Here is a 27,788-nt window from a genome sequence, read left to right on the forward strand (position 1 = left end):
TGTTAAAATGACAACCATTTTGTGTGTAAGGGTAAAATAATGGCAACCATTTTGGCCATTTGCTCTGGTGATGTTTCGCACATTAATACTGTGAAAACTGAGCCAGAAATATATAAAAACAAATCAACAAAGTCCAATTCTAACACATATAATGTGTTTAAGGAGCCCTCTGTTAAAACACAGAACTGACGTAGAGGTGTTTGTCAAGAAATACAAAGGACTCTGACAGAAATACTATTTCCTTCTATTTTTATTGTTTTTCATTTTTGTAACAAACAGACAAACAGTGTGACAGCAGACAGGGTAATCATGGGTAAAATGAAATGCTTACTATCATGTAGAAAGAAAGACAATAATATACATAGAATACATACATACGCACACAACATTTGTACACACACGTATATCTCCTAAGATACTTCTTTTACGAGTACACATACAGTATTTAGACACATGAGCAGGGTTACATCACACCATCAGAGTTTTTGCATCCTCTCTGTTGAAGATTGGCCTTTCTTGGCTCTGTGATGTGATCTTCTATTCATAGATTAAGGTCCACCTCAGTACAGGGCCAAGTAAAGCAAGCATTTCAAACACAGAGTATGTGATAAGGACTACAGTTGGGTTTGAAATAACATTTCCAGTTTTTCCAGTACGTTTCACATTTTTCTTAACATTTCTCAGAGAGAAAATCTGTTCCATATGAATTTCCTGAACTATTGCTTTCCACTGAAGTTGTTTGAGATTCTCTGCTCAACATTTCCTGGTTATTGCTTTTTTGCTAGCTGCTAATAATATATATAATAAATATCTGTCTTGTTTTCCAGACTGGTTGAGATGTTCCCAACATAACACTGAAACTACTAGTTCCTGACAGATCAGAACTCCAGGAAATTGGTGACGATGGCAGCATTGTAGATCAGGTCTGAAATGTAGCCCATGGAGGTCTGCGCTCCCATTTGTGGGTGGTGATTGTGGTGCGGGTGGTGGTGTCCTTGGCCCTGAGTCACCTCCCAGTACACCGGCTGAGGGTGGGAAGGGACTACCTGATCTACGGAGGTGTGGGCTCCACCTGCGGCGCCGCCTCCATACACGGCCTGGTGAGAAGATGGCACAATAGTCTGGGGTTTAAAATTCCTGAAAGCCTGGTAGGAGCGGGTGGAGGCTGTGGTGTGAGGCTGCCTGCTGACGGGCTTTGGGAAAGAACCAGGAAGGAAAGCGGGGAGTGCTGGTCCCAGGTGCTGCCGAGGGTGGTGCTCCTCCTCCCACACATGAGACTCTGAAGGTTTGCAGGGTTGGTGCTGGTGGAGAGAGGAGCAAGATGGCGGCGATGACACAGGATTACTGTATATCTGGATCCAGTCAGAGTAAATCTGCTGCGCCTCCTCACAGTGGCTTGCCTCGGGCCGGAATATGTCCACCAGGGTAGAGGGGCCGAGGAAGGGGGAGCTGGGGGGATCACCTCTTCCTCCCAGGCAGGGTTTGGTGGACTTTGGGAGTCTCACAGTCTTGATACTTCTAGCTCTTCTGTTTTGGAACCACACCTGGAAGATACAAAAAAGGTGTGTTATTATGATTGTATAGACTTTTATTTGAGAATTTCCATTTTAAGCAAATTTATACTTCTACTTCATTACATTTTAGAAGCAAATATTCTTATATATAAGATATATCTTATATGTATTTTTTCCGCTCACTCCTTTAATCACCGGCACCGCTTACTTTACCGATTCAAATGTATACTTTGCAAATTTTACTTATAATAAAAATCAAATAAATTAGGCTATATATTATCATTATATTTATTATTATAATTATAATGAGTATTATTAGTAGTAATAGTAGTAATATAGATTAGGGCAAGGTTAGGTAAGGTAGGTTTATTTCTATAGTATTTCAACACAATTCAAGCTGCTTTACAACTTCTTTTTTAAACAATAAAAGTATTAAGATATAACACATAAAATCACATTTAAACACATGTAAAAAAAAAGTCATTTAAAAGCATGGAGAATACAAATACAAACAAGCTAAAATAGAATCTGACAGATATAAAATACAAGAATAAAAGTAAAGATACCCATCACTATGTAAATTAATTAAAATAAGGTTCTACTTGCATCATTAGGGCATAAAAACATGAATGCATCAATAAATAATTACAAAATATTATGATTCTAAAAACTGCATTAAGAAAAATGGTTACATTCTATTTATTTTAATGCTCAAACTTTTGCACTTGTACAAGTAAGATTTTGAATGCAGGTCATTAACTTGTTACCGATTATTTTTATCAAGTAGGCTATTGATACTTTCGCTTAAATAAAATATTTGAATTCCATCGCCAAATGCAATATTTGAAAACTATCTTTTGTTAATTTATTCACCAAAAACAGAGATATGTTGTCCCACCACATAATGTGACCTACAGTGCAGTCAGTCATTATTTTCTTACTTTTGTTTTCTACTTCCTTGGGAGTTTCAGAGCCGCAGACACACACTCACCTGTATCTTGCTCTCGGGCAGGTGTGTGTGCGCAGCCAGCCTCTCCCGTAGGGTGATGTCCGGGTATGGAGTCACAGCAAAGGCCTGCTCCAGCTCGGTGAGCTGGGCCCGGCTGAAGATGGTCCTCTTCCTCTTCCTCTGGCCCTCCATCAGACCCGCTGCTCGGTCCGGCTCTGGGGAGGACAGCGCGCTCTCACTGCGGCCGTCTGAGTGGAACATAATCAAAACTGATCAAAATGAAATATTAGCAAAATACGTGTTTATAAAATCAAATGAAATAGAATAAGGGGAGAAAATAATAAAATGAAATCACATTCAGATTTATTTGTTTAAGGTCGCCGAGTTGCGTTTTTGTGGGCCAATACGAAACTAAAGTTAAAGGGCTAATATAAAAACTATAGCGGAATGTAAAGACAGAACTAAATAAAACGTATTGTTTTTTTAATTTTACAAAAAAAAAAACACTTAAATAGAATAAGTTAATAAATAACTTTCTTAAGCATTTTGCATTATTTGTCTTTTATTTAAGCTTATATTGCCGATATGAGCTTTTGTTCGATATTTATTTTGGCTTTAAAGCAAGTTTTTTTTAACATTTTCATTACATTTAGATTACATTCCTGTCTTATTTCTGCTTTTTCTTTTGTACAAGCCCTCTTTTTCCTTTACATATATCATATTGATCTAAGTTACTTTAAAAAACGAATTTCTTAATTTTTAACGAGTTCCATGACAGTTGCTCGCTCATCTAATTCAAGGATCAATTTATATTTGGTGTGGTTATTCAACTCAAATATGACAGGCAATAGAAGATTAAATCGATTTTTTTTTTAGGAGATGATATAAATATTAACTTGACTAACCTTTACATTGTTCAGATTCTCCAAATATCGTCTTAAATTCCATCACGTCTTTGCACTGGTTCTGCCTGAGTGAAAACAAATCTGAGTCCATGAACAGAGACATCCTCCCTACAGACTGCTGACAGAAGAGGAGGAGGGACCGACTCTTATAGCCATCAGATCGGACACCCACCACCCAGCACCCAGCAACCACACCCAGCACCACCCAGCTACCACACCCAGCACATCCAGGTGTTGTTCACCTCTGACCCCATCAGAGAGAACCGAGCAACACATTGTCAAGCTGCACTGCATTATTTCTTCTACTGTTTTGAAGAATTTTGAGGATACATTTTGTTAAAGTTAAAAACATTTTTGATTGATTTGAACTTGAGGAATCCCCCCGAAAATAAAAAAGATTTTAAAACACAAACAAAATCTCATAACAAATGTAAACTAGACAGCAAGCTACAACGTAATGATTATCAAAATAGGTTATGATGTGGAAAATGTCAAATAATTCTCCTTATATGCACTGTTATTCTACCGAAGTCATTCCACACACATTATTACTCTCCTCTTGATTATACTAGACCAACAAGTTATGAAATAAACAACTTTGCGCATATTTTTCTCTTTTTTCTTTGTATATTCTATAACGCCACTATTAAGCAGTGCAGTACTACCCAAATCACTTTTGCTGGGGAGACAATCCACTGACCCCAAGAGTGATAGACATTAATTTACTCCTTGAGTCTAAGCCATCCAGACAGTTTTCATCACAAATTGAAAAAGTATTTTTATATGTAAGATGACAATAATCTGTTTTATATAGATACTGCACTGGGAACTAAAGAAGTGGGGGATATATTTAAAACAAATTGTGGGGTTTAAAATACCCATTTCTGGCATTTCATTTGAATTTTTGTTTATGACCACTTTCAATAACCCTGATCTCATCTGATGTTGTAACACTGTCAGGCTGGGGCAATACTTGGATTAGAGACTGCCTGGGAAAGTTATTATAATAGCAGAGCTAAGATATTGTTAAAGACACAAGTACATTTGCTAAAACGTTTCAGAAGTGGAGCTTGTGAGAGGAAGGGAAAGAATAAAAAACACAAAGGAATTGATAGATTGTATATCAGCCGTAGGAATGTTGAGAGCCAAGAAAATATAATAGCAAAGAAATTGTTGAAACTTTGATTTAGTTGTGTTAACGGAATACAAGGCTACCAAGATGTTTGAGGACAATGGCACTGGATCAAATCTCACTGAATGTGTCATAGAGGCTAAGCATGGTCTACATTTTGTAGTGTAGCCAGCATATCAGTGATGTCTGGGGTGATTTTGAAAGCATAACACTTCACTACATTTGTTTTAATAAAAATGGAGTTATTAAATGTTTTCACAAGTAAATGAATCATCAAAGTTAATTTTGTTAATGTATCATTACACTGAATAATAGTAAAGTTATTAATTATGTGACACAAGGAAAAAACACCAAAATGATCTAAAAGCATATACTTTCAAAATGAATGTACGTGTATAACCAGTACGGGTTTGGGCTCCAACCATTAATATTGCACTGGGCCATAACCATCTGTTTTTATTAAAATGCAGATACTTGTTTATTTGATGCTAGTATATGAATACAATGTAAACATTTAGGTGTCAAACTGTCACATTTTTTAATTTTTTTATTTTCAATATCTCAATCATATGTGAATGTAAATATCAGTCAGCAACATATTATTATTTTGTATGCCCCAGCACTTCATCGCAAACACTTTAGGTATACAGTTACATTTGTAAAACATACATCCAGCAATATGAAGGTTAATATGGCCACATTCAAACACGTGTGGTGAAGATAAAGATTTATACACAGAAATATATTCACTTTTTGTATCTCAACTAAACGCACACAAGCACGTGCACACTGACAAAACTGTTGACAAACCAAACCAGACTAACAGATATTATCACAGGACACACACAGTATTATCCCATGAGTCAATGTCCACTGAGCATCTGTGAAATGAGCTGTGATGACTTTTCCTGCAGGATGTCGAATAAAGTTCATCACTCCACCACCAGGGGGCAGTGTAGTCTTTCCAAAGTGCTCCACCTTGCCAGTTGTGGATCTCCACTCAGCTTAAAGTTTGGTACAAATAAAGAAGAACAGGTCTTAAAAGGTCAAGTCTGAACTTGGATGCTTTGGAGCTTCACTCAAATTTGCGCAGGTGGTTGTAGAGGGACTGGACATAGGTGAAGACACACATGGGATCCGGTTTACGACCCATGATCATCATGTCGTCCACCTCGATCAGACGGTCGCATCCGGCCTTAATCCTGGAGTCACAGACAGAAAAAACGAAGTCAGAAACGATGTTGCATTCTAACATATTTCTAAATTTCTAAATTACAGTAATTGATTTTTTAAATGTATTCCTCTATATTTTTACAAGACTTCAATTAAAGCATTATTTCGGTCTATTGAGAGGTGTAAAAAATGAATAGCCTAGTCAGGAAATTGTTGTATTATCACAATAAGCTAAAACATAAGATGACATTGAAATCAGCAGTTTTAAAGTGACTATATAAACACTTTACAATGACAAAGCTCGACTGGATAAAGTTTGTTCACCTATAAGAATATATATGATTATTTTGTATTGTTTCAGCGCTACATGATGTGACAGATGATCACATGATGAACTATAGTCCTACCAATATTAGCAAACATCCAATTTCATCCTGATTCATCAGTCCAAGCAGTTTTTTGCATCATATCACTGTGTCTTGGACATTGATAAAAACACTTTTTTTACACCCTCACAAACATGTTTTGAGACCTTGAAGTATAACATACATACTGTAATAATTCATCTACATCTATAGTCCTATAAGTCTCTGCTCCGAGATCCCTTTAGGGGTCAAATGTAAAGCTGCCACTATAGATAAAGGATTGATTCTGTGAGCAAGTGAATATTGTTTTTCAGTCAAATCAGCTTAATTCTGCAGCAGTGTTATCGGCCATAGAATAACACATTAAATGAGTGGCATTCTTTAAGCCCTGATATACAGTACAGTGTGTACATGGCCATACAGTATCTGTTTGAGGAATCCATAAGCAACAGAGTGAGCATACCTTTCAACAAACATGTCAAAGCAGAAGCATCACTATATAAAATGTTCTGGCATATAAAGGGCTATAAGAAAAAAAGCAACAAAGAAAACCCATGAAGAGGCACACAGCCACAATAAAGTAAAGTATTGCATTTTTGGTGCAGTCAAGCCAAATAAAAACTTCAAGGCTGTTTCAGCAAAATTCAGAAACCACAATTGACTTTCTACTAACAAAAATGTGTTTTGCTGTGGCACAACGAAACCAATGAGTTCATGGTAGCTCAATTTCTACTATGGCTTTAAAGGAATAATTTAACAATTTGGGTAATATTTGGTTTCTTCTTGAGAGTTAGATGAGAAGATTGATACCTCATATCTGCTTGTAAAGTAAGCGGCAGCCGGATGTGGCTAGCCTAGCTTAAAGAAAGGAAGCAGTTAGTAGCCTATGTAAAGAAATTACACTTCTTTACATGCATCTTACTAACTCTCAAGAATTGTTACAAATTGTGTTTATTACAGAACTTACAATGTGTTGATATGTGTATCTTTACATGTTAGGGTGTGATAAAGTAAGTTGTTTCCTTCCTGTTTCCAGTCTTTAAGCTAAGCTAGGCTAACTATGTCCTAGCTAAGACTGCAACGCCAAGTTTTTCCCAGCATTTACTGAAAAGCAAAGAGGAAATGTTTTTTATAAGAAAATAAAATGCTATTTTGCCAATACTCATATCATATTGCAAAACAAAACAATGTGTGTTTCTGTCATAAAAAATATATATATTTATAAGGTATAATATGGAATCAAACTCCAAATTGTACAGACTGAAAGTTAAAAATCAATATCAGCAGTGTTCATAGCCATTTACTGTAATAGTAGTGAAGGTGTGACAATATTTATTACGTTGAAATCCTTTGTGTACGTTTTTTAACCATAAAACAATAGTTTTTATAGTAGTTATAGTTGAGTCTAATAGCCTCTGAAGCGGCACATAATGATCAGATGTCACCATGTTTTAATGTTAGCTCTTAATGCTAACCCTTCATTAGCATACTTATACAATGCATATCTAATTAAGTAAACTGCCTCATATCCATCATATCAGAATGAGTCCAAAAAGGTTATTCTGATATCGCCATTACTCACTCGGCAGTTCCAAAGGCAAGTTCAAAGTTGTGTTTGCGGTTGGCGGGCGACAAAGTGGTGTAGTCGAACTCAGTGGGGAAGAAGGAGTGGACCAAAGCGCAGAAAGCCATCCCATCGCTCCAGCTGGACGAGAAGTTCTGGATTTCAATGTTCTACAGAGGAACAGAGAAAAATAGATTTGGTGATGATGTGGTAGTGAGGGAACTTTGTGTGCATGGAGGAAAGCAGCCTCTCCATTCATTGTCTAGCTCTAGCCCATAGTTCGAATGAACAGACCAGACTTCCTATCCTCGCTCCTCCACTTCATCTGCTCTCCTGAATTTGGTTGTGACATGCTTTTGAAATCGTGTAATTTCAAAGGCTGCCCTTTATTAGCCTAGAGTTTGTTTTGAAAGAAAACGCAACTTTTCAAGTCATCACCCGCTCTCTCCCTCGTGTGTGCTCCCAGTTAATAAGAGTCTTGGTGTTGCCTGGCTTGACTATAACCTAAGCCACATGTAGCAGCTGGCACAGGCTGCTGTAAGCAAAGGGTACCAGAGTGCATGCAGCAATGTGTCTGCGTTCTCAACCATGACCGAGACTACTTTAACCCTTATCCCCTTAAACACACACATGCACCCCAATATTTGGAACCAGCCTCACTTCCCTACACCTCTATGGTTGAGAGGAAGATAATTAGCACGTTAGCACTGTGTGCTAATCGATTAAAGTTATATGAAAAACAAACTGGAGTTGGGCGCATTTAAAACACTTCGGCTGTTTTGGTTATCTTAAATCTTTCTGCATATTTTTCTACTATATAATGTATAAGAGTGTGCCGATGTTTAAGGAATAGTTTAACATTTTGGCAAAAACACTCATTGTTTTTCTTATCCATCCAGAAAGTAAGGAAGTGGAGCGGAGAGGCAATTAGCCTTGCTTAGCATAAGGACCTGAGAAAGGTTCATGTTTTTTGTTTTTTTTTAATCATATGCACAGCAACAAAGTCATTGGTCAGGAAAATCTTAAGGGTCAGGTTTCCAACAACAATGGTCATTATAAATTTAAAAAAGAACAAAAGGATCATGCAAGTAGAAAAAAAAAATATGCAAGATGAAATCACTTAAAGTTGTATAAATTGGGCAGTTATCACAAATTAATCAATTGAATGTAAACAGAAGTGTAGTAAATGCATATTGGAAATGACCAGTATAAATGTAACAAGTACTAACAAACTTAACAACCTGAGTTCGTATACTAGTTCGGATATCATCCCCCCAAAAAACCAAACAATTGTATTAAGGCAATCCATCACCTGATTGTCTGATTGTGTTCACCTGTTGCCCCTGTGTTTGCAGTTGGCATGAATAATGGATGTATCTTGCTATTTAAGCAAGCTAGCTGATAGCTTAGAATTTTCTATTCCACTCACTCATCAAAATATATTAACTTCTGGCTTCATCAACTAATATAAAGATAGAGTCAAAATGCCAAACTTGACACTTCCAAACTCTTGTCTTCAGATCAATGGATCACATCACAGTGATTGCATATACTCCTTGTGTACAGTCTACCTGATAGCCTATGGTCTTGGATCGGCACCACTCAAGAAGGATCTGCTTGATGCTGCTGGCACTGGATACGCCAAAACTCTGGGACCGCTTCAGTTTGGGTTTAGAGTCCACTGGTTTGGTGCGACTGCGCAAAAGCAGATGCAGGGAAAGGATACATGAGAGAGTTTCAGTGCTAAGAAATTGACCATAATGTCCTTATGCCACAAATGCACTTTGCTTTTACCTGTTATTGGTTTCAGAGTCGAGTCTTTCGAAGATAGATCGACGAGCCTGAGCACCAATGTTACGTGGCAGAGTCTGCGACCTCACCAGCTCCCGCCTCCTCTCTCCAACCTGACCGAATGATCTGTCACTTACAACACTGTCTCTGCAGGACGTAAGCACAGAAGGGTCAGAAAAAAAACATTTGCCCTATCCTAAGTTTATTGAGTCACCTTTCACTCACCTGTCATGCTGCACAAGTCCTGAATAGGTGACAGTCTTCACTGGGACTGAATTAGCTTTCTCTGCAAAAGATAACAAGTCAGTCAATTATATCCATGATATTGTGTCAAAGAGGGTAGCACGTGTGTCTTAAAGCTTGTCTCACCATGAAGGCGGGGCGATCCCAGTGCTCTTATAGGTGTGGGAGTCCACGTAGAAGATACTAACAGCCACAAAGAAAAAGGGAAATTGTAAGTATCATATAATGCAGTGATGTTGGGATAAAACTACCATGGCATAACAGTATAGCTGGTGAAGTCCTTCATCTGTCCGTTGAGTAGTTAGACCATGACCCACCTGGTTGAATTGGAGACTCCTCTATTGGTTGGATCTGGTTGGTGCTAACAGCTGATTGTCCAGTAGGTGACGCCTCAGAGACTGGAGAGGAAGCAGAAGGGCTGCTGGGTGAGTCGGGGCCCTTCATTTCTGCCGTCTTGGTTGTAGCGGTGATGGGGAGGTGGGGCATCCTCATGGCGACAGGGGCCGTGTGCTCGTGTGGGAAGTCATTAGGGGGAGAGACTTTTCCGTATAGCATCTCTAATGGTTCTTGTAGGATAAAATATGTAGTTTATTTAACACTTTTTTTCCAACCAATATTTTTATGACACATAGAAGCTTGTTTTACATAACTTTGTTGTTTACTCCAAATGGTCTACAACTTCCATGAGAAACGGTTTGCATGAAATATACTTCCAATTGAAATACATTGTTTTAAAAATCGTTCTCTGAGACACAGACAAAAAGTGGATACTCGTGCAAACAACTCAATATATTAAATCACTATTTCACAAACTGCCGTGGGACCGTGTTGCGTTGTGCAACCACGAGTATCAGATTAATAATAATTAATAATTGAACCCCTTTCGTAGGGTGACCTCTCCAACGTCATGCATTTATAATAATATAATATAAGTCATAATCATCCCTAAAATACTCCACAAATAGATATTACTCAGCTATTTTATATTGAACTTCCATAAAGACAGGGGACACAAACACTCTGAGTTCAGTACAGAATGAGTCAAGCGCCAAAAACCTCACCTAACCATAATCCCTAATGACATCATCAGGTTTTTTTTCCCAGACTTTAAAAAGCTTGACTTTCCTGTGTACAATCAGCGGGTGACGTAGTTACCTGTGGTAGCAGCGTGTCCATTCTCAAGTCCAGCATGTGTTGGGGTGGGGTCCACCTCTATGGGCTCCTCTCTCTCAATACTCTGAAACACATAGAATCATAGTGAAAAACAACACTAGCAACCTTCATGGCTTCAAATAGGCAAATGAAGTCATGTTTGACCTTTACGAGTAAGAGGCCTGGTTGTGGAGGTTTTAACAGCAGTAAGTGGAAAACATTTGTCGTGAAAGAAAGCTATTTAATAAGAACCACGTGGAATAATCATCATGAGTTGAACGATTGCCCAACTTCTTTTTATAATAGTCCTTGTAGCCCCCGTAATACTGAGGATATTCTGTCATAAACAAAAATGTTGTGTTTTGATCTCAGAGTCAGGGCATCATGTTGCTCTGGTTTGAACAACGAAATAATTCCAGATGTTTGATGCTTATTCAGGTTATGGACTTTTCCCCAACATATGGGCTTTTTTGACACAACTTCAATCAAATCAAATCCAACAAACAAATCGGCGAGGCATGACACAACCTCACGCACTTCAATGTCTGCCAGATAAATAAGTTGGTTGTAGACATGAGAGGCACCAGAAGGTTGTGTGTCTCAGCCATCCCCTCCTGAGATAAGAGAAATCTTTGGCACGGCTGTGACTGATATACTCAGCGATGTGAGAGCTGCTTGGATATATCTGGTGATCTGGCAGCTCACTGCTAAAGCGATTGAGATCAAGTTTTAATGTCAGACATCATCAGCATCTCCAGTTTGCATTTCCTTGTCTCTGTGACTCTCTGTCTATTTCCTGCATCTGTGTTCCTGCAGCGATGGCTCCCCCCTGTCCAAACACAATCAGCTACATGGAAACAGCTAATCACTTTCCTGAGCAGATAATTCTATCTCACACCCTTAACCACACGGTGCTGCTGACCCACATCGGTTGTGGGTCAAGCTGTCACTTTCCATGTGGCCCTGTCAGACCGATAGATATAGCTCAATGTGTTTATAGTCAGCCTCTTTGGCATGGAACAACACTTCTCGGGTCAATAGTGCAGCGCTGATAGCTGTGCACGTTTTCTCCATGTCAGTATCAAACCACATGTCACATTGTGTCTGTGTTGGACTCACAGAAATTGAAAGACGCTATCAGGAGATGTAATTCACCCTTGTTTTTACATCTTTGGCGACTATTAACTCTTAACAGCTGCTTGTGACCCAATCTTGGCTGTCACTGTGGAATTAATAGCTGAGGCTGATTTGAGTGCTGTGCTTGACCCAAAAACATTATTTCACCCTGCATGCAGTTCTGTGTTTGCATAACGTCATCATGTTTGGAGGCAGAGTAGGAGCATCTGGTCAGCGTGTCCCTGCTGTCAGAAAAGAATCTACATCTACAAACCAAGCAACGTGAGCAACAGTAGGTTTTGTGAACACTTAATGAAATTAAGTTTTTAGTTTGGGCATTTTTCAGAAAATATTTAGTTCCTTAGCTGGTAATTATTTTACTATGTTTACCAGATCTGTTTGGCCCTGGGATCTAGGATGAAGCATACTGTACAGTGGGTTTGTCAAAGCATTTTCCCTTAAACCAGCTGTTCCTGGATCAACACTCATGAAATCACTGATGCTGCAGACCCTAAAACAAAAACAATAAGCTTAAAGATGCTAAAAGGCATCATTCATAGAGGCTCAAAAGGTAGAAAGATATCTCAAATCTCTACAAAGGAAACCAAAACTTTTTTCTCCACTTGGCAAGATACCACTACAGATAAGGGTACTTGGAAAATGTTTTGGAATTTGCATGAATAAATCTGTTAGGAAGTGTAGAAAACAACATGGGTTTTCATTGCCAGCCCGAAGATAACGTCTCTAGTCAGGATGAAACCTAACAGCACTACTGTATCCCCTCCTTTCTCACATATACAGTACATGCACACAAAACAATATGCTGCTCTAGCTGTGAGATTGCAGGCTGTGCACATTTCAGCAAAGTGTGTAAAAGTGTCTGTGTTTTTCACTGAGCTCACCATATAGGAATGCATGTGGGGAGTGTGTGTTAAAGCAAGGCAAGAAGACTGTGTGTGTAGGGGGGTGGCCACTTTATAAAGAGGGGTGACACACCTGGAGGGAATAAGGGAAAAAGTGAGGACATTATGTATGAGAAGGTGAGCAAGGCAGAGGGGAGAAGTTGTATATTGCATGATGGGAAATGAGGCAGAGGGACTGGGGGAGTGAGGTGGAAACAGCTGGCTATCCAGCAGGAGGAGGGAGACAAATTGCACAATGTCTGGCTTTGGGGAGGAGAGCTTTCCAAGCTTAAGTACTCAGATCGTCAGATGTCGGAGCGGGAAACGTGATAGCGGAGCTGCTGCGGGTCCTGTTAACTCTCTGGTATCTCGAGGTCTTTCTACTGGCAGAACACCCTGGTGCTCGACACTTAACGTGGCAAAGTAGTGCCCAGGGACCTGAGGAAATGCTGCACCCATGACATTGTTGCACGCATGTGGTTAACAACAACACAAGTACACAAACACTTAGGCACCACAGCCTCATGAGTATGCTCACAAACATCAACTGGTATTTACTCAGGACAATACGGAAAACCTGAGAGGCAAGTGAATTTCATCTAATCCAATTATACATTTTCTAAGTCTGATCTGAATATTTACTCTCTGTGTTATTGATTTATGAGTTGGATGTGTTTCCATCTCTGACTGAAAAAGGAAACAGACCGATTTATACTTATTATAATAATTAAGAAAAGCAAACAGGTTCTCCTATGAATGGAAACAGTCCTGTTTTGTTTTCCCCTGGCTACCTGGCCAAGTTCAAGCTTTGTATTTACTCCTCCATACTTTATGATTTCATACATTTTCATGATGTTTGTTAATGTGCTAAGTATTTGATTTGGAGACCATTTGATCATAAGATTGAATGAAGAAATAAAAACTAACATTTCTCCATTGTCTTAATCAAAGCACAAGACCAACTGAAAAGGACCATCAGCAACCTCTGATCTTTTATCGTAGCCAGGAAACTCTCAAGTGCAATGTTCTAACCAAAGGTCAATATTGCGGCTAGCAGCTGCTTCACGGCAAATATTTATACATTGAGAAGTGTGGATATATAAGTCTTTGCCAGCAATCGAAACCAGTGTAAATATACTGAAGCTGCTCCAAAGCTTTCCACTGGCACATTAACTTCTATCTGCGTCTGTTTAAACAAATGCTACACAATGGGACAAATGTGACACGTTTCCTAAGACACACAAAGTTTATGTAGCCGTAGCATAGCTTAGAGAGAATATCACATTTTATATTTCAGCTTCTGTGGTGACAGTTCCTGGGAACAAAGTGTAATGTATTGTTAGCTCTGTAAAATGACATTTTCATCCACCTCAGTTGTACTGTGTACTGTGTTTAGTGCTGATTAGCAACTGTTAGCATGCCAACACTATAGGCTAAGACCAAAAATGTCACGCTTCTGACTGTGTTTTTATCAAGCAAAGTCACTTGCATGACTATAGACCATTATTGTTTTTACTCAAGCTTATTTTGGAAGCTTCCATTGATATCAATGACAAAATAAATAGAGCGCAGATTTAGGAAACTATGTTTGGTTGTTTGCAAAAGTGCAGAGGGTTGTTATGTGCGAATGTATCATTGGTGCTCGAGTTGATTGCCTGAACTAGCTCTCAGGCTTCACCCCATTTTTTGTTGCCATTAACAGACAGCCTCTCATTTCAATACATTTAAGAGCAACAGCCAATCTTTCACACAACAGAAAGTGTAAACAGACAAAAGGTCCTTATTCTTTCTTCAGGGAACAACAAATCCATTTACTCCCATTCCCATACTTCATTGGAGTGCATCATTGAACCATGAGTTGGGAACTCTAAAATATTTTTTGATGAAATTAGTGAAACAGAGCATGAAATGCGGAAAACCATGAGGACAGAGAGGGAACTATAGGATGAAGATGAAAAGGTACTTGAGGAAGGAAAAGAAAATTAATCACGCCACCTCCAGAAGCTTTTTCATGAAACTGAACCAAACTAGACTGAAAACTTTCCCATTCCTCTTCCAGTGTTAACTCAGTGAAAGTTAGGACATGTAATGTGAACAAAAGAAATTGTAGGTCTATACAAGAATATTTGCAGAAGCTACAATATCGGCTGTTTGCCCTGGGAAACCCATCTATTCAAACAGGAGGAGGTATGACTGTGCTGGGCGTTCAGTCAGAGGGCAATGTTTAGCTGTCAGAGGCACCTTCATCACTGACACTTTCATAAAGACTCTATAGGGGTGGGGGTGAGGTGTGGACGGGACGACTCGGCCGCTTGAGGGTGACAGTTTGAGAAGGTACACTGTAGGCTGCTGGGAAACACATTAACATCAACAGCTTAAGGGCAAATGTATTTTCTGGTGTAGGCACAGCTACTGTTAAGAAATCAGCTGGGTTGTCCTCAGCTAGCAGAGGAAACAGCTAGTGACAGAGGTCTCCTGCTCTGTAATTTCCTTTTGGGAGTCTACAGAGGAATCCTCTCAGAGGAAGAAAGACCCAGTCAAACCACCTGTTCTGTAAATTCATCCACACAGCCTGCAATTTCTTTGCTAGAAAAATCGCAGGGAATACCACTTTGAGTTTAGTGTGGAACTATGCATAGTCTTTGAACTGAAAGCATATAAAAACATAATTGCAGGTGAGAGCTACTGTACAGAGAAAAGTTCTCTTCATAAACACAGTACTGCTAAATGCAGGATACACTCTCAGGTGGAGACAAGACACCATTTTAAGTATGCTTCTCTGCAAAGTGCATCTTAAAACCAAGAATGTGTTTATGATTTTGAGGTACGTAACAATCTGTTGCATTCCCTTTTAATGTAAGAGAAAGAGACAGTTCTTACTTTACTGGTGGCAGAGACAATGGATGGGAATGTCAGTGCGTTTGTCTCTTTTGATCAAGAGCAACAACAACTGCTTCCAGTGTTCTCTATGGCCAAAAGGGCATTCTTGCAATCAACATGAAACCCTTATTTTGTCCTGGATATAATCCTATTATTATAATTAATAAGGAATTCAAATAATTGAACATTGACTTTAGGTTTTACCGGTTATAAGTGATTAAAAGTGATCCTGGACAAAATACTTTTCACAAGAAACCTTGTCTATGAACCTTCCTTGTATGAGAAATATGTTGGGGGATTCACTTTTCAACTTGAAGAAAGAAAAGAAGACATACTTCTCATTTATCACAAGGGGAAATTCAGGGTTTCACTCTTGTGTTATTTATATTACGCATATAGCTGATATACACATGAACTCAGCCTTGCTCAAGGAAACCTTGGCAGTACCTAGGAGGTGAGCTAGTACCTCTCTTGCTACGAGTCCACACTCAGCATTTTGGTCAGATCGGGACTGAAACTGCCAACCCTTCAGTTCCAGAGACAAGTCTCTAAAGACTGTTCTACTGCCACCCCAAATAAAATAATAAAAACATGAAATAATAATTAATATTGAATCCATATTCTTTATTTTACTTTCTGATAAACTTCACAAACATTACTTAAATGCTTTTTGCACATGATGTATGTAAAGTATGGTAAGTTACTTACATAAGTTTAACACACAATTAGTTGGTTTTAAATGAGACATGCAATATCCAAGGGAAAAGTCCTATGTTTGTTTCTGTCCAACCCAACCTCCTACTTTTATAGATTAGTTGTTTTGGCCTACCTTTGGTCAACAGACTTCCTCCTTTACTACGGCCCTGCGTGTCCAAAACTGATACTCAAGGGGCAAAGGGCTGCACTATTTGACGAGTTTTGATTCAGAATACTCTACATATAACACTATCAACTGTATAGATAGATACACTATGCTGTATATAAAACATGCTCAACTGCCCCGATTGTCCCATCAGTCTGTTGATTGTTTAAAGATTTGAAAAAACCATGGAAAAAAGCAGCGTGGTTTCAGTCTCTTTCAGGCCAAGTATCTATGAGAGAAAGGTCCTGCTAGCTGAAGGGGAAAATATCATATTTCATTCTATTACTCCCTCGTTGCTCCAAAATATGTTAACAATAGATAGTGACTCTCCTTGTCTTCCACAGTCCTACTCTCCTACTGTTCCTGGCAGTGAGGCACAAAAGGGGTAGGCCGAGGAGGGGGGAGTCTGACACTCTGACCTCTGGTGGGTGAGAGGTCAGGGAACACAGACGGTCTGTCTCACCTCTTCCCTCACATCTCTTTCGGGCACTTCCAATCTGGTCCAGAATTGTCCAGCTCAAATACAATGGATATGATGTAATTTATTGATTTGCGATTTCAGCTAACAATGCCAATGGCTGCCAGTGTACCGTTAGGGTCCAGAACGACTGTACTGGACTTTGGTTGATGACCATTTACCTACTGACATTCCCATTCCCATCCGCCTCAGCTGTTCAGTATTTCGTGTTAGCAGTTAGCAGTGTCAGCAAGTGTCAGCATGCAAACACACTAAACTGAGAGTGTGAGCGACACAAACATTATGAACTGAAGACACATGACTGATAAGCACTTCAAAGTTATCAGACACCAGACTGCAGACATCCCACAACATTCCCCATCATATAAACTACTCAGTCTGCAGACGTAATGGCCTGAATCATGTTTATACTTGGACCTGAGGCTAGCCTGGCCTTTAACAGAGCACATAAACACATCTATAAAAGATGGAGAAGCAGCAGAACCCTAAGAATTTAGATTCACTGTTCCTCAGAGAAAACGAGAGAAGGCAATCTGGAAACAGAGAGTTTACTTTTTGAATTTCCTCCCCAGATTGACTGACAGATAGACAGCTTGTATTCTTAATCCTCCTGACCCCAGAAATAACCAAAGTAGCAGTTTTATCGTGGTCACCTTCCTGTTTTGGGTGAGTGGTTGAGTCTCAAAAAATCAGAAACCCATTCCCCCATACTATCCCACGCTGGTGTCACCCAACTTCTACCCAATTCTCCTTAAAATGCCTTCTGGGAATTAATCCAACACCCTGGACTTGAGTGTAGTTCAATGACTTTGTTAAGTTTTCCCATGGTGGATTCAGTTTACGAAGGCAGAGGTAACCTTAAAACCCCCCTCCTCAAGTTGACTTCCAGTAAGGCTTACTTGTTCCAGAGGGCAGCAGGGGCGAAATGTCCCACCCCAGTCAGTTATTAACCTGTTTCCAGGGATGATGACGGGAACACGGCCTATTGTCTGGAAGTCATTAAGAGAGCCAGGGGTAGCCAGGGAGTGTCCACATACCTCTGTTAAACCCCCAGCATGTGTACACACACACACACACACACACACACACACACACACACACACACACACACACACACACACACACACACACACACACACACACACACACACACACACACACACACACTTCACTGCATTTGTGCCATGTTTTCAATTTCTTTCTTCTATATCATTCCAAATCTATTTTTACTTCTAACAAAATATGTCTTTATGGGAATAAGTATTGCCAAACCAGAATTATAAATGGTCTCAATAATTTGTAGTTGCATTGCCAAATAATTAATCCAAATTATTAACAGGTTGTCAGACGTTTTTTAAATTAGAGTTATGATTCAAAAGTTAGCCTGTATTTTAATAAACAATATAAATGCTCATGAGAGTTTTACACTCTGTTTTCTGTCTTGCTGTATTAATAGCCACCTAGGGGGGTTGGTGCCAGGAATCCAGCCTTAAAATGCAGCTGAGGTCTGTGGTGGAGATTGGGGGAGGGGTAAATGGGTGAGGAAGGGGCCACAGAGCCATGGAAGAGTTCTTTGATGGACGGATAGATGGATAAGTACTTCCAGTATCTGTGCACACAGATTTTAGCAGTTGTACATCACCGAGCCTGATACAGTCAGCTGGCTTAGCCGGGGGAATCTCCACAGACAGGGTGTAAATGTCAAATTTCTTCGTCATGGGGATAAACAAAACAAACCACGCCCTCTACACTGCGGTGTAACCCTACATACTGCTGAGCTTACAGATAGAATGTTGCTGCTGGATCTAGACCAGGCAGCAACCCCTGGGACTCAAAAGTGAAACTAACGAAGAAGTGCATCCAACATAGATTATTATCACCAAAACCTAAATGTCCTGAGATCAACTATATAAAAATAGGAAATATTAAATTATACTCTCTAGTTCTAGGCTAGATGAAAGCTACAGATGTGCAGATGCACCGATTCGCAAGCACGGGGCAAAGCCACTGTATCAGATACTTCAAGGCCAAAGCTAGGATTGTATTGCCTATGTTAGCTAGCAAGCTAGTGATACTTTTCCAGGTGGTTTTATTTCTGTCTTTGGACAGATTTTCTATGAAAGCATCACAACCATGCAAGATGCATCCAATAACCTTTACAAATGTGTGATTGAGATCAAATGAAGGCTGATTATGAAGATGGATGTGGTTCTGAGCAAGATTTCTCAAGTTGTGAATTGCTCATTACTAGCTTAAATTTAGCAGTGTACAGTTGGCGTTATACTGTACTATTTTGTTCAGGGGGTTAACCTATGTTTGGAGAGATGTGCACCTTCTTAAAAACAAAACCACCTTTTGAAGCTAAGGTGGCTACGGATAAATCAGTGTGTAGAACACAGGAATTGTGAGAAGTAAGCTTGGCCTGCATCTTGAGACATATGGACATGACACTCCATAACTTTCCATTTTTGGCAACAATTGCTTCAAAGACGAGGGTGGAGGAAATGGATAGCCTCTGTCTTGCAGCAGTGGTGTTGTGGGTACAGATATTTGTCAAATTAAAACCACACTTCCCATAAATCCTTTGAATTTTTGCAAGAAACTGTTTAAAGTAATTTTGTGTCTCAGCCACCACCAACCTAAAAACGCCTCCTCAGTTTTTCCCACAGGGATGACAGTAGGAAAAGAAAAACCTCAGAAGGATCATAGTAACAATTTACTGATGTTAAATCACTAAATTATGAGGAAATGTATATGGCATCCATAAAGCCTGAACTTTTTAAAAGAAATCACCTCTTACGTAACATGTATTGCAAGTGCTGAACTGAGCTATAAATCAAGCACATTTAGTGTCAGTGAATTGATAACGTACAGATAAACCTCTGAGCTGACCGAGCTAATCTGTGCGTATGAACACACACATGCATTGGAAGAAGAATGTACTGTTTCTAATGCTCTGCTTCAGCTGCGGAGCCTTTGAGTGACACAGTTGTAGTATGGCAAGGTATTTAGAGGAAAGAAGGAACATTACGTTTTTTGTGACAGAACCTGAAATGGAGAGATAAAGAAATGTCACGCTTATTGTGTGACATTTGAAATAATAGTATTTTTTCCTCAAAAGCAATCTTAAACTTGAAAATTAAGTATTACATGCTCTTAAGATTCACAAGAGAAAAAATTTAGAATGTTCAAAGTCAAGCGAGAGTGGCAAGGTCGAGATATCCTGACTCTTAGCCTCTGTTAAACCCGTAAATACACAAGATCCTTAATTTCTCAAAATTTAACTCAATGTTTGTTTGAAGTTGTCATTTTTTTGCCAAACTACTGTTTTCAAGAATGTGTCATATCTGCACAAACTCTCAGTCCCTAGTTAAACATTTGTGGAGGTGAGTCAAGGTTGCGGGTAGGAGACGTAGAGGAGGAGAGGAATGAGTCAGAGAGGAGGGTTGATTCTGTAATCCGTCCATACTCAATGTATTTCCAATGAAGCACAAGAACCCACACAATGGCCCATTGAGATGGCTGCTTTGCCACTGTAATTGGCAACATTGATGTTGTCTGAAACTGTGTGTGTGTGTGTGTGTGTGTGTGTGTGTGTGTGTGTGTGTGTGTGTGTGTATGTGTGTGTGTGTGTGTGTGTGTGTGTGTGTGTGTGTGTGTGTGTGTGTGTGTGTGTGTGTGTGTGTGTGTGTGTGTGTGTGTGTGTGTGTGTGTGTGTGTGTGTGTGTGTGTGTGTGTGTGTGTGTGTGTGTGTGTGTGTGTGTGTGTGAGGGTGTGTTGGGGGGGCAGAGGAAGACAAAACATTGTTGGGGATCCTTAGTTCTTTGTCCTAATCCTCATATTGACTAATTCCTGTTGCCCAGATCCATTAGACGACAGAAAAGAGGCACACAGCTGCCTCTTCACAGACCTCAAAAACCTTCCAGATGGAAACACACACACACACACACACACACACACACACACACACACACACACACACACACACACACACACACACACAGCTGGGTTTATATTCAAGTATTTCTATGCGAATTCCAATGTACTGAATCAGAAAAGTGGAACGGAGGCGGCAAATTATCACAACATTGCCAAAATATTGCAGTTCATCAGGGTTTTTGTCTGTAAAAGTCTAATGAACTTGAATAAACCTACTCATCTACCCAGAGTATCATAAGAGCGAACGAATACGGACCAAATGTTTGATTTGATTCATTATTTGAAGAGCAGAGAGAAGAACAAAGGGGATTTATTTGTATAATATTGTAATATCTACTGTCATAAGAAATTAGAAAACTGGCTAGCAACCAAAGCTAACACAGTTCTTGCATGATCCATAGCCCCCTTAGCTCAAACTGTTTAACAAATCAACTCTAGCTCAAAATGTGATGTTTTTGACTCGCAGCAAAAGGCCAAACTGTGGCCAGCAACCAATTTAGCCTAGAAAATCTGTAGCCTGGCTGATGCCAAATATGCCTTAAGCAATGAAGCAGCTGCTGATCACTAGATGTATGTGAGATGCACAGTCAGATACACAATTATGAGTGCAAGCATATTATTATTACTCCAAGCCCGGCAGAGATATAGAGAAATATATATTCATATCCAGTATTCATGATTTACTGATACTACAGGTGTGATTTCCATATGAATGAGGTTGTGCTAATGTGCTGCAGGTGTGTTTTATAAAGTTGGTGTGTATGGCAGCTTAGTTGAGTCAGCTGGAAGTGCACTGTAACAGCTGGAGAGCAGGCTGGAGGACAGACACGCCTATACACATCTCCCTGGCCCAGATGGATTCATCTTGGAGTCGAGCCAATAAAAATGCCTGCCGTGTGTCACTGTGTGTGCGTTACTGTGAGTGTATCAAGTCAATCAGGCCTGTTGGAACAATCAGCTGAACTTTATGTACTATCTTCACTTCACAGACAAGTGAGGATCATAGCACGAAGGGTGATCTGCAAGTATGATGAAGATCTGACTACTGTAAGTGGACAATTAAAATATAATGAAGCTAATTACCATGACGTTGGAGGTAGCATACACACAGTGAACTTTTGAAAGTGTATTTTTCCTATGTTTTATCCCAACTGTGTGTTTCTGCAGCGCTGTGTTTGGCTGACAGTGGGGGATCTCCCACGGCAGACACAGGCAGAAACAAAGGTGCCCTTGTGTTGTTTCGCTCTGACCACATGATTTCACAGAAGATAAAATTCCTCTGTTGTATCCATCCACCGCATAGTTTGGTAATTACAGATACACGACCAAAGGCTAGTATTTGCATAATGTGTGCATGTGATTCTAAAAAACGTGTGTGGGTCACAGTTGTATCTGTAGGACAGTGTGGATGTGGATCTTTGTCTGCAAGCATTGGGACATTAGCGGCGGCGACAAACCAACTGGAAACAATAAGGTTAAAAAGTGGCTGCAATTGAAAGCTCCTTTTTCCCCAAAAAATATGCAAGATATCTTCTACATGCTGCTGTGTAAGGAACTGAGGAACTGTAAATAATTTCCCAATCTGGGATCAATAAATGTATATTTTATCTTATTTTAGGATTGCTTCAATGTTCTAGCAATCAATGCAGAGATTGGTTAAATTTGCCTTCATGTAACAATTTCTGAAATGTATGGTTGGGCTGGGTTCCATTAAACACGCTTAAGTATAAAAATGTCATAAAGGCAAAAGAGATGTCAGATATTTAAGTACTTTGGACAAAATGTCCTTTCGGTTCTGAAAAGCCCCCAAAACAGGATCAGGAATTAATGTGTGATGCAGCAACCAAAGGAAAGATGGACGCCAAGAGATCCTCTTTTTGGTTTCATCAGAAGCAAGGCAAGCCAAGGGCAGAAGCAAATTCAACTATGCAACTATTACAGCTCAGGAATCCTAGAAGAGTTACAAGTCCAACTCCACAGGACATACTTCCATGAACATGCATCCCACGGTGACAGTGAAATCTGAATCCTGATGATAACTTAGATAACCACTGAGCCATAAAAGAGAGACACGGGTCATCAGTGCTGTAATTTAGGGTGATCTAGCTCAGGCACAGACACAAAATAAACACTTTGACAGAAAACATGCTTTGTATTCACTTTCCAAGAACTTTGAAATCTAAAATCTGAAAACTTTTCGAACCAGAATCTTGAAAATGTTCATGTCAGGCTTAAACATAAAATATTCCAAACCTGGACCCACATGATTTGCACAGGATGACAGCAAATATGACTAACCAGACCATACATTTCACGGTGCTTATTTCACATAATTGAGTCAGGTCTGAAAACCACAAGACCACACTAACCTCACCTCCCAGGAGCCTAGTCCACTCATGTTACTGCTCTTCATAAATCCTTAAGCACACCGGTGGAGGGCCTTTGTGCAACCGCAATGACACAGCCAGTGCCTCGTATGACACATCCACACAGCCAACGCACCACTGCTTCAGTCCAACTACCATTCTGCCTATTTAACCACATGGGCCCTTTCCCAACCAAGAAAAATTACATCATAATTACTGGATTACCTCTTTTTCTGGTGTATATTATATTTCCATCCGTGTTAAAAATGTATCTGGCACTGGATTGTAAAGTGGTGGGTCAAATATGTCAAGAGCATCTGTGTGCAAAAGCCCAGGAGGACACAAACTACAAATTGTCTTTGAATTTTTTAGACGTAGGCAGTTCTTGACATGTCCATGTAAAGCAATATTCTTTATCCAGGGTACTTTTAATATTTACAAATATTCATATATTCACATTGAGTCTGACTATTGCACTTGAGCATGTGTTGAGAAGTCTAACTCAAATGTGGTAATCTGTTAAATTGAGGTAAAATTCTTGAAATGCTAAAAGTACTCTACATTTTAAAGAGAATAGCTATAACTAGGCCCTAATGGATAAATGTCTGGAACAGCTAAGTAGAGTTAAATACATACATAATAATAATAATAATAATAATAATAATACATACATACGTAAGTCATACATAAATGTTAAAATGTGCAATTTTTGCCAATGCAATTGGTAGTAAAAGGCATACACAGGTAATGTAACCACACAGAACACAATTGTCTGGACGATATCAACATATATATAATCAGTAGTGTTAAATACTATTACATCTAAAAATCAATGCAGAAACACATTTCAAACTCTGGTGGGTGATGAAAGACTTAATTGTCGCGAGGAAAAATAATACAACTATGTGCCATCTCTTCTCTATAAACATACAGTACTCACATTAGTCTTGCTGGACACAGCAAATGTGGCTCGGCTGGAGAAGCGGGCAGTCGAGGGGCTGCTGCTTGACACCGGGCCCGTCACCATGGAGGAAACTCTGGAGCCAACAGGAGGGCTGCTGGAGCTGGGCGAGGATAGGAAGGTAGCAGGTGGCGATGCAGGACTGCCCTGGCTGCTGGGGCCACTGTGGGTCTGGGCTTGGTTCCCCAGAACGCAGGGCTGGACGTGGAGGAGAGCCTCACCCTTCCCGTAGATCACCTCTTTTACCTCCTGATGGTTCTCCTGAATGTCACTGAGGTGGTTCTTGTGATTCGGACTGTGGTTGTGGCCGTTAATGAGCGAGGTGCTCCTGTCACACATCATCCCACTGAGGAGCTCCACCTGTAGGGTAAGAGCCTCCAGCTGACTCCTGAGCTGCCGGTTCTCCTGCTGGAGCTGAGCCACCGCTCGTCCAAGAGGCCCGCTCAGGTTGGCTGTCTCCTCCAAACGACGCTCCATGCCCAGCTTAAAAGCACTCACATCCACGTGGATCTCCCTGATAGCATCCTGGAGAGTATTCTCATAACGGGCTAAAGCTGCACACACAGTCTCCCCGTCTGGAGAGGCAGACCGGGGGCAACACAAGTCTCCCATCTCAGTCAGGGTTGAGGCTTCCATCGGTGCAGATGTAGCCAGACTGCCTCTCAGTCTGAGATCTAATGTCTGACAGTCAGATCGTCTGGAGAATGCGATGCTTCAGTCAGGGTTTGGCTGCAGTAGGGGTTGATGGACAAGGGTTAGGGGGTGAACGTTTGCAGGGGGGGGGGGGGGGGGGGGTAGACAAAGGTCTGGTCTGTTTTATCCCCACTCTGTCAGCTCTGTCCAGGGCTGCTCTTCTGCTTTTCAGGTACAGATGTCTCACTCTGTCTGAAAGCACAAAAGGGAAAATACTTGACCTTTAGCTTGTGAATAGCTGTCAAACTCTTAACAGTTCCCACCAACCAACAAATGCAGTGGTGTAAAGTGACTAGTAGATTTAGTAGAAGTAGATTTTCTCAAATACTTCACTCAATTTCTTGCTAATATGTACTTTACCCCACTACAATTCAGAGGTCAATTGTGTACTTTTACTCCACTACATTTTACTTAGTACAATATCTGAGTACTTCCAAAAATGCAAAATGCAGCTATAAGCAAGACAGCAACAATGAAATCAAGGCTTGTAATTATTTACACCTCACATCAGTAATAAAAGATCTCAACAAAACATCACAATTCAAACACTAAACTGAACAAGATAATTTACTTAGACAGAACAACAGAAAGTAAGCATACATTTCTTAAGATATCTTACTATTTTTTACAACTGCTGTAAAACACAGCAGTATAATGTTTACTCACAGTTGCATCAAACTTACCTCAGCTGTAGTCTCCGGTTCAGCTCACTAGTCCCCTCAGCGCTGAACAGCTGTATGAGTCTGTGTGTGATAGTGTGTGTGAGCTCTGCTCTACGCTGCCGGCTCTCTGGTTTGTTTAAACTCTCAGGTTGATTACTCCTCTATCTGGCCCGAAGGAGGGAGGAGAAAGGGAGGGATAAAGGAGGAGGGCTGTGGTGGTGGTGGAGTGAAGAAACAACATGGAAGGAGTAGTAAATCTGAGGGGAGGGGAGGGAGGCGGGCCTGGGGAACTTTTATATCCTTGCACTGTGTAAACTTTAGAGAGGGAGACTCCTCCTTCTCTCCTTTCTAACGTAGGTATGTCTTTTCCTGCTCAGTGCCATCTTTTTCTGTTTCTCCTATCCACTCCTTTCCATACTTTTGTTAACCTTGCCAGGCGTAACATAACTCAAAATGACTAGTCTTCAATGCTTACCTAACCCAAATTTCCCCTGTGGGATAACATAATAATCAGCCTAATATTTGTAGTGTTCATTTATGACTCTATGCTCTTTTGTTCTCTCATGATATCACTTTCATTCTCATTGACTTCAAATTCCTCACTCCTTGTAACTAGCAAGTAGGGGCCCTAATGATCAGTAACTGGCAGCAAAAGGCATTTCCTGCCCAACGGATATTCACAAGCCTTAAACAGCCTTTCTACTTAGTATGTGATTTGCTCATCGCAAGGTTCGGCCCAGAGTCTTGCGGTGAAAACAGCTTGTCAAGTTTTGTTTCTATGGTTACCGTCCCTGCTAGCTTGCGGCGCTACATACAGCTGTACTTGGATTGGTTGCACCCTAAAAGGTCAGCGCTCAAAGTGGTCAAACTTGATAATTTTAACTTTGAACGCAGCAACATTAATACACAATGGCAATGCAGAGCTGTTTTATTGAGAATAATGTGATTGCAGTTTTACTTAGTGTTCTGCGACACATTTGGCCAAAAACTATAAGAAAACATGTCCATAGAAAAGTTTGGTCTTATTGTGAACCGGAGCATCTGCAGACTAATTCTAAATGTGGTATGTGATGGTCCACCAAAGTTTGACACGATACGAGATGAATAAATCTACAATTTTGTTTGTCATTTTCACCACCCTCTTGACAGATAAGAGACCTGGAAGGGACAGTTGAGTGGGATTCAACTTTGTTTTGTTTAGAAGTAGAGTTGGGACACACCTGGCGGAGATCTGCACTCTGAACACAGTTTCTTTGCTTGGAAATATACATAAATAAACCCTCTTAATAATGGATACAACACTTTAAAATACTCTGAGTCACATAGTAGTGTGATATCTCAATCCTTACATCAGCTTGTTTCACAGGGCTGATACAAACACACTTCTCCCTCAAAGCCTCCGTCTCCCTCTGGTCTCTATCTGTAGTTCCACAACATTATCAACCGATTACGCTCTAATGGTATTTTCTCAAGATAAGGACTCCAATTGTCCAAGAGGGAAATCTCACAGTAAGTTTGACACAGTAATGCATTGTTGAATTAAAAAACAAGCTCCTGTCAGTTATCATATTGAGGCAATCAGCCACAGGGACACACTTTTATTAAAAAAGCAGTATATTAGACAATTTCCACATATTCTGTATGTTCATATATATTAGTTTGATACCACTTATTGTAAAAATGTACATAAGTACAGGCTTTGACTTACATGTTTCTATTATCCAATAATCTATCGTAGCTGTGTGCTTTATGTAAGGATGAGACGTACAAGCTTGCTGCTGAGATACCCTCCTCCCCCCCCCCGTAACTGGATCCCAACAGAGCAAACATTAGACACCAGATAGCACGTGTGTGTGTGTGTGTGTGTGTGTGTGTGTGTGTGTGTGTGTGTGTGTGTGTGTGTGTGTGTGTGTGTGTGTGTGTGTGTGTGTGTGTGTGTGTGTGTGTGTGTGTTTGTGTGTGTGTGAGAGTGAGTGTGAGAGAGGGGGCTTGGTGAGGTGATTTACCAGAAGATTGTACCCCCACCTTTCCCCCCCTTTCTCTCTCCCATACTCAACAGCCCCTCATGGTTTTATGGAGTCTGCTGGGGGCAGAACAAGACAGACGTCAACAAAACACTGCAGACATCAGAGGTCGCGGTA

General features: G+C 40.2%; 2 protein-coding genes across 2 annotated transcripts; both read right to left on the minus strand.

Moving 5' to 3' along the window:
- Positions 1–232: 232 nt before the first annotated feature.
- LOC134880569 (homeobox protein SEBOX-like) lies at positions 233–4,718 on the minus strand. The gene is made up of 3 exons (XM_063907546.1): positions 3,369–4,718; positions 2,506–2,711; positions 233–1,544 (listed from the first exon to the last, which is right to left on the minus strand). The coding sequence occupies exons 1-3, from the start codon at positions 3,469–3,471 to the stop codon at positions 879–881; spliced, it is 975 nt and encodes a 324-aa protein (XP_063763616.1). The 5' UTR covers positions 3,472–4,718; the 3' UTR covers positions 233–878.
- Positions 4,719–5,013: 295 nt separating this feature from the next.
- Positions 5,014–25,863, minus strand: smtnl (smoothelin, like). Its single transcript, XM_063907545.1, has 10 exons — positions 25,669–25,863; positions 24,272–25,177; positions 10,792–10,873; positions 9,954–10,202; positions 9,763–9,819; positions 9,619–9,679; positions 9,397–9,540; positions 9,174–9,297; positions 7,621–7,772; positions 5,014–5,702 (listed from the first exon to the last, which is right to left on the minus strand). Exons 2-10 carry the CDS (start codon positions 24,926–24,928, stop codon positions 5,576–5,578), a joined length of 1,653 nt encoding a protein of 550 aa, XP_063763615.1. The 5' UTR covers positions 24,929–25,177; positions 25,669–25,863; the 3' UTR covers positions 5,014–5,575.
- Positions 25,864–27,788: the final 1,925 nt, after the last annotated feature.

This window comes from Eleginops maclovinus, chromosome 18, assembly GCF_036324505.1.
Source record: "Eleginops maclovinus isolate JMC-PN-2008 ecotype Puerto Natales chromosome 18, JC_Emac_rtc_rv5, whole genome shotgun sequence".
NCBI classification, from domain to species: domain Eukaryota; kingdom Metazoa; phylum Chordata; class Actinopteri; order Perciformes; family Eleginopidae; genus Eleginops; species Eleginops maclovinus.

What these genes read in the sequence shown, in the direction of transcription:
- LOC134880569 (XM_063907546.1), bottom strand. Translation starts at nt 3,471, where the DNA reads ATGTCTCTGTTCATGGACTCAGATTTGTTTTCACTCAGGCAGAACCAG. An exon ending in AGAATCTGAACAATGTAAAG is followed by an intron (nt 2,712 to 3,368) that starts GTTAGTCAAGTT and finishes TGTTCCACTCAG; the next exon opens with ACGGCCGCAGTGAGAGCGCG. An exon ending in TGCCCGAGAGCAAGATACAG is followed by an intron (nt 1,545 to 2,505) that starts GTGAGTGTGTGT and finishes TGTATCTTCCAG; the next exon opens with GTGTGGTTCCAAAACAGAAG.
- smtnl (XM_063907545.1), bottom strand. Translation starts at nt 24,928, where the DNA reads ATGGAAGCCTCAACCCTGACTGAGATGGGAGACTTGTGTTGCCCCCGG. An exon ending in TGGACACGCTGCTACCACAG is followed by an intron (nt 10,203 to 10,791) that starts GTAACTACGTCA and finishes TTATCCTACAAG; the next exon opens with AACCATTAGAGATGCTATAC. An exon ending in GACTCTGAAACCAATAACAG is followed by an intron (nt 9,298 to 9,396) that starts GTAAAAGCAAAG and finishes GCTTTTGCGCAG; the next exon opens with TCGCACCAAACCAGTGGACT.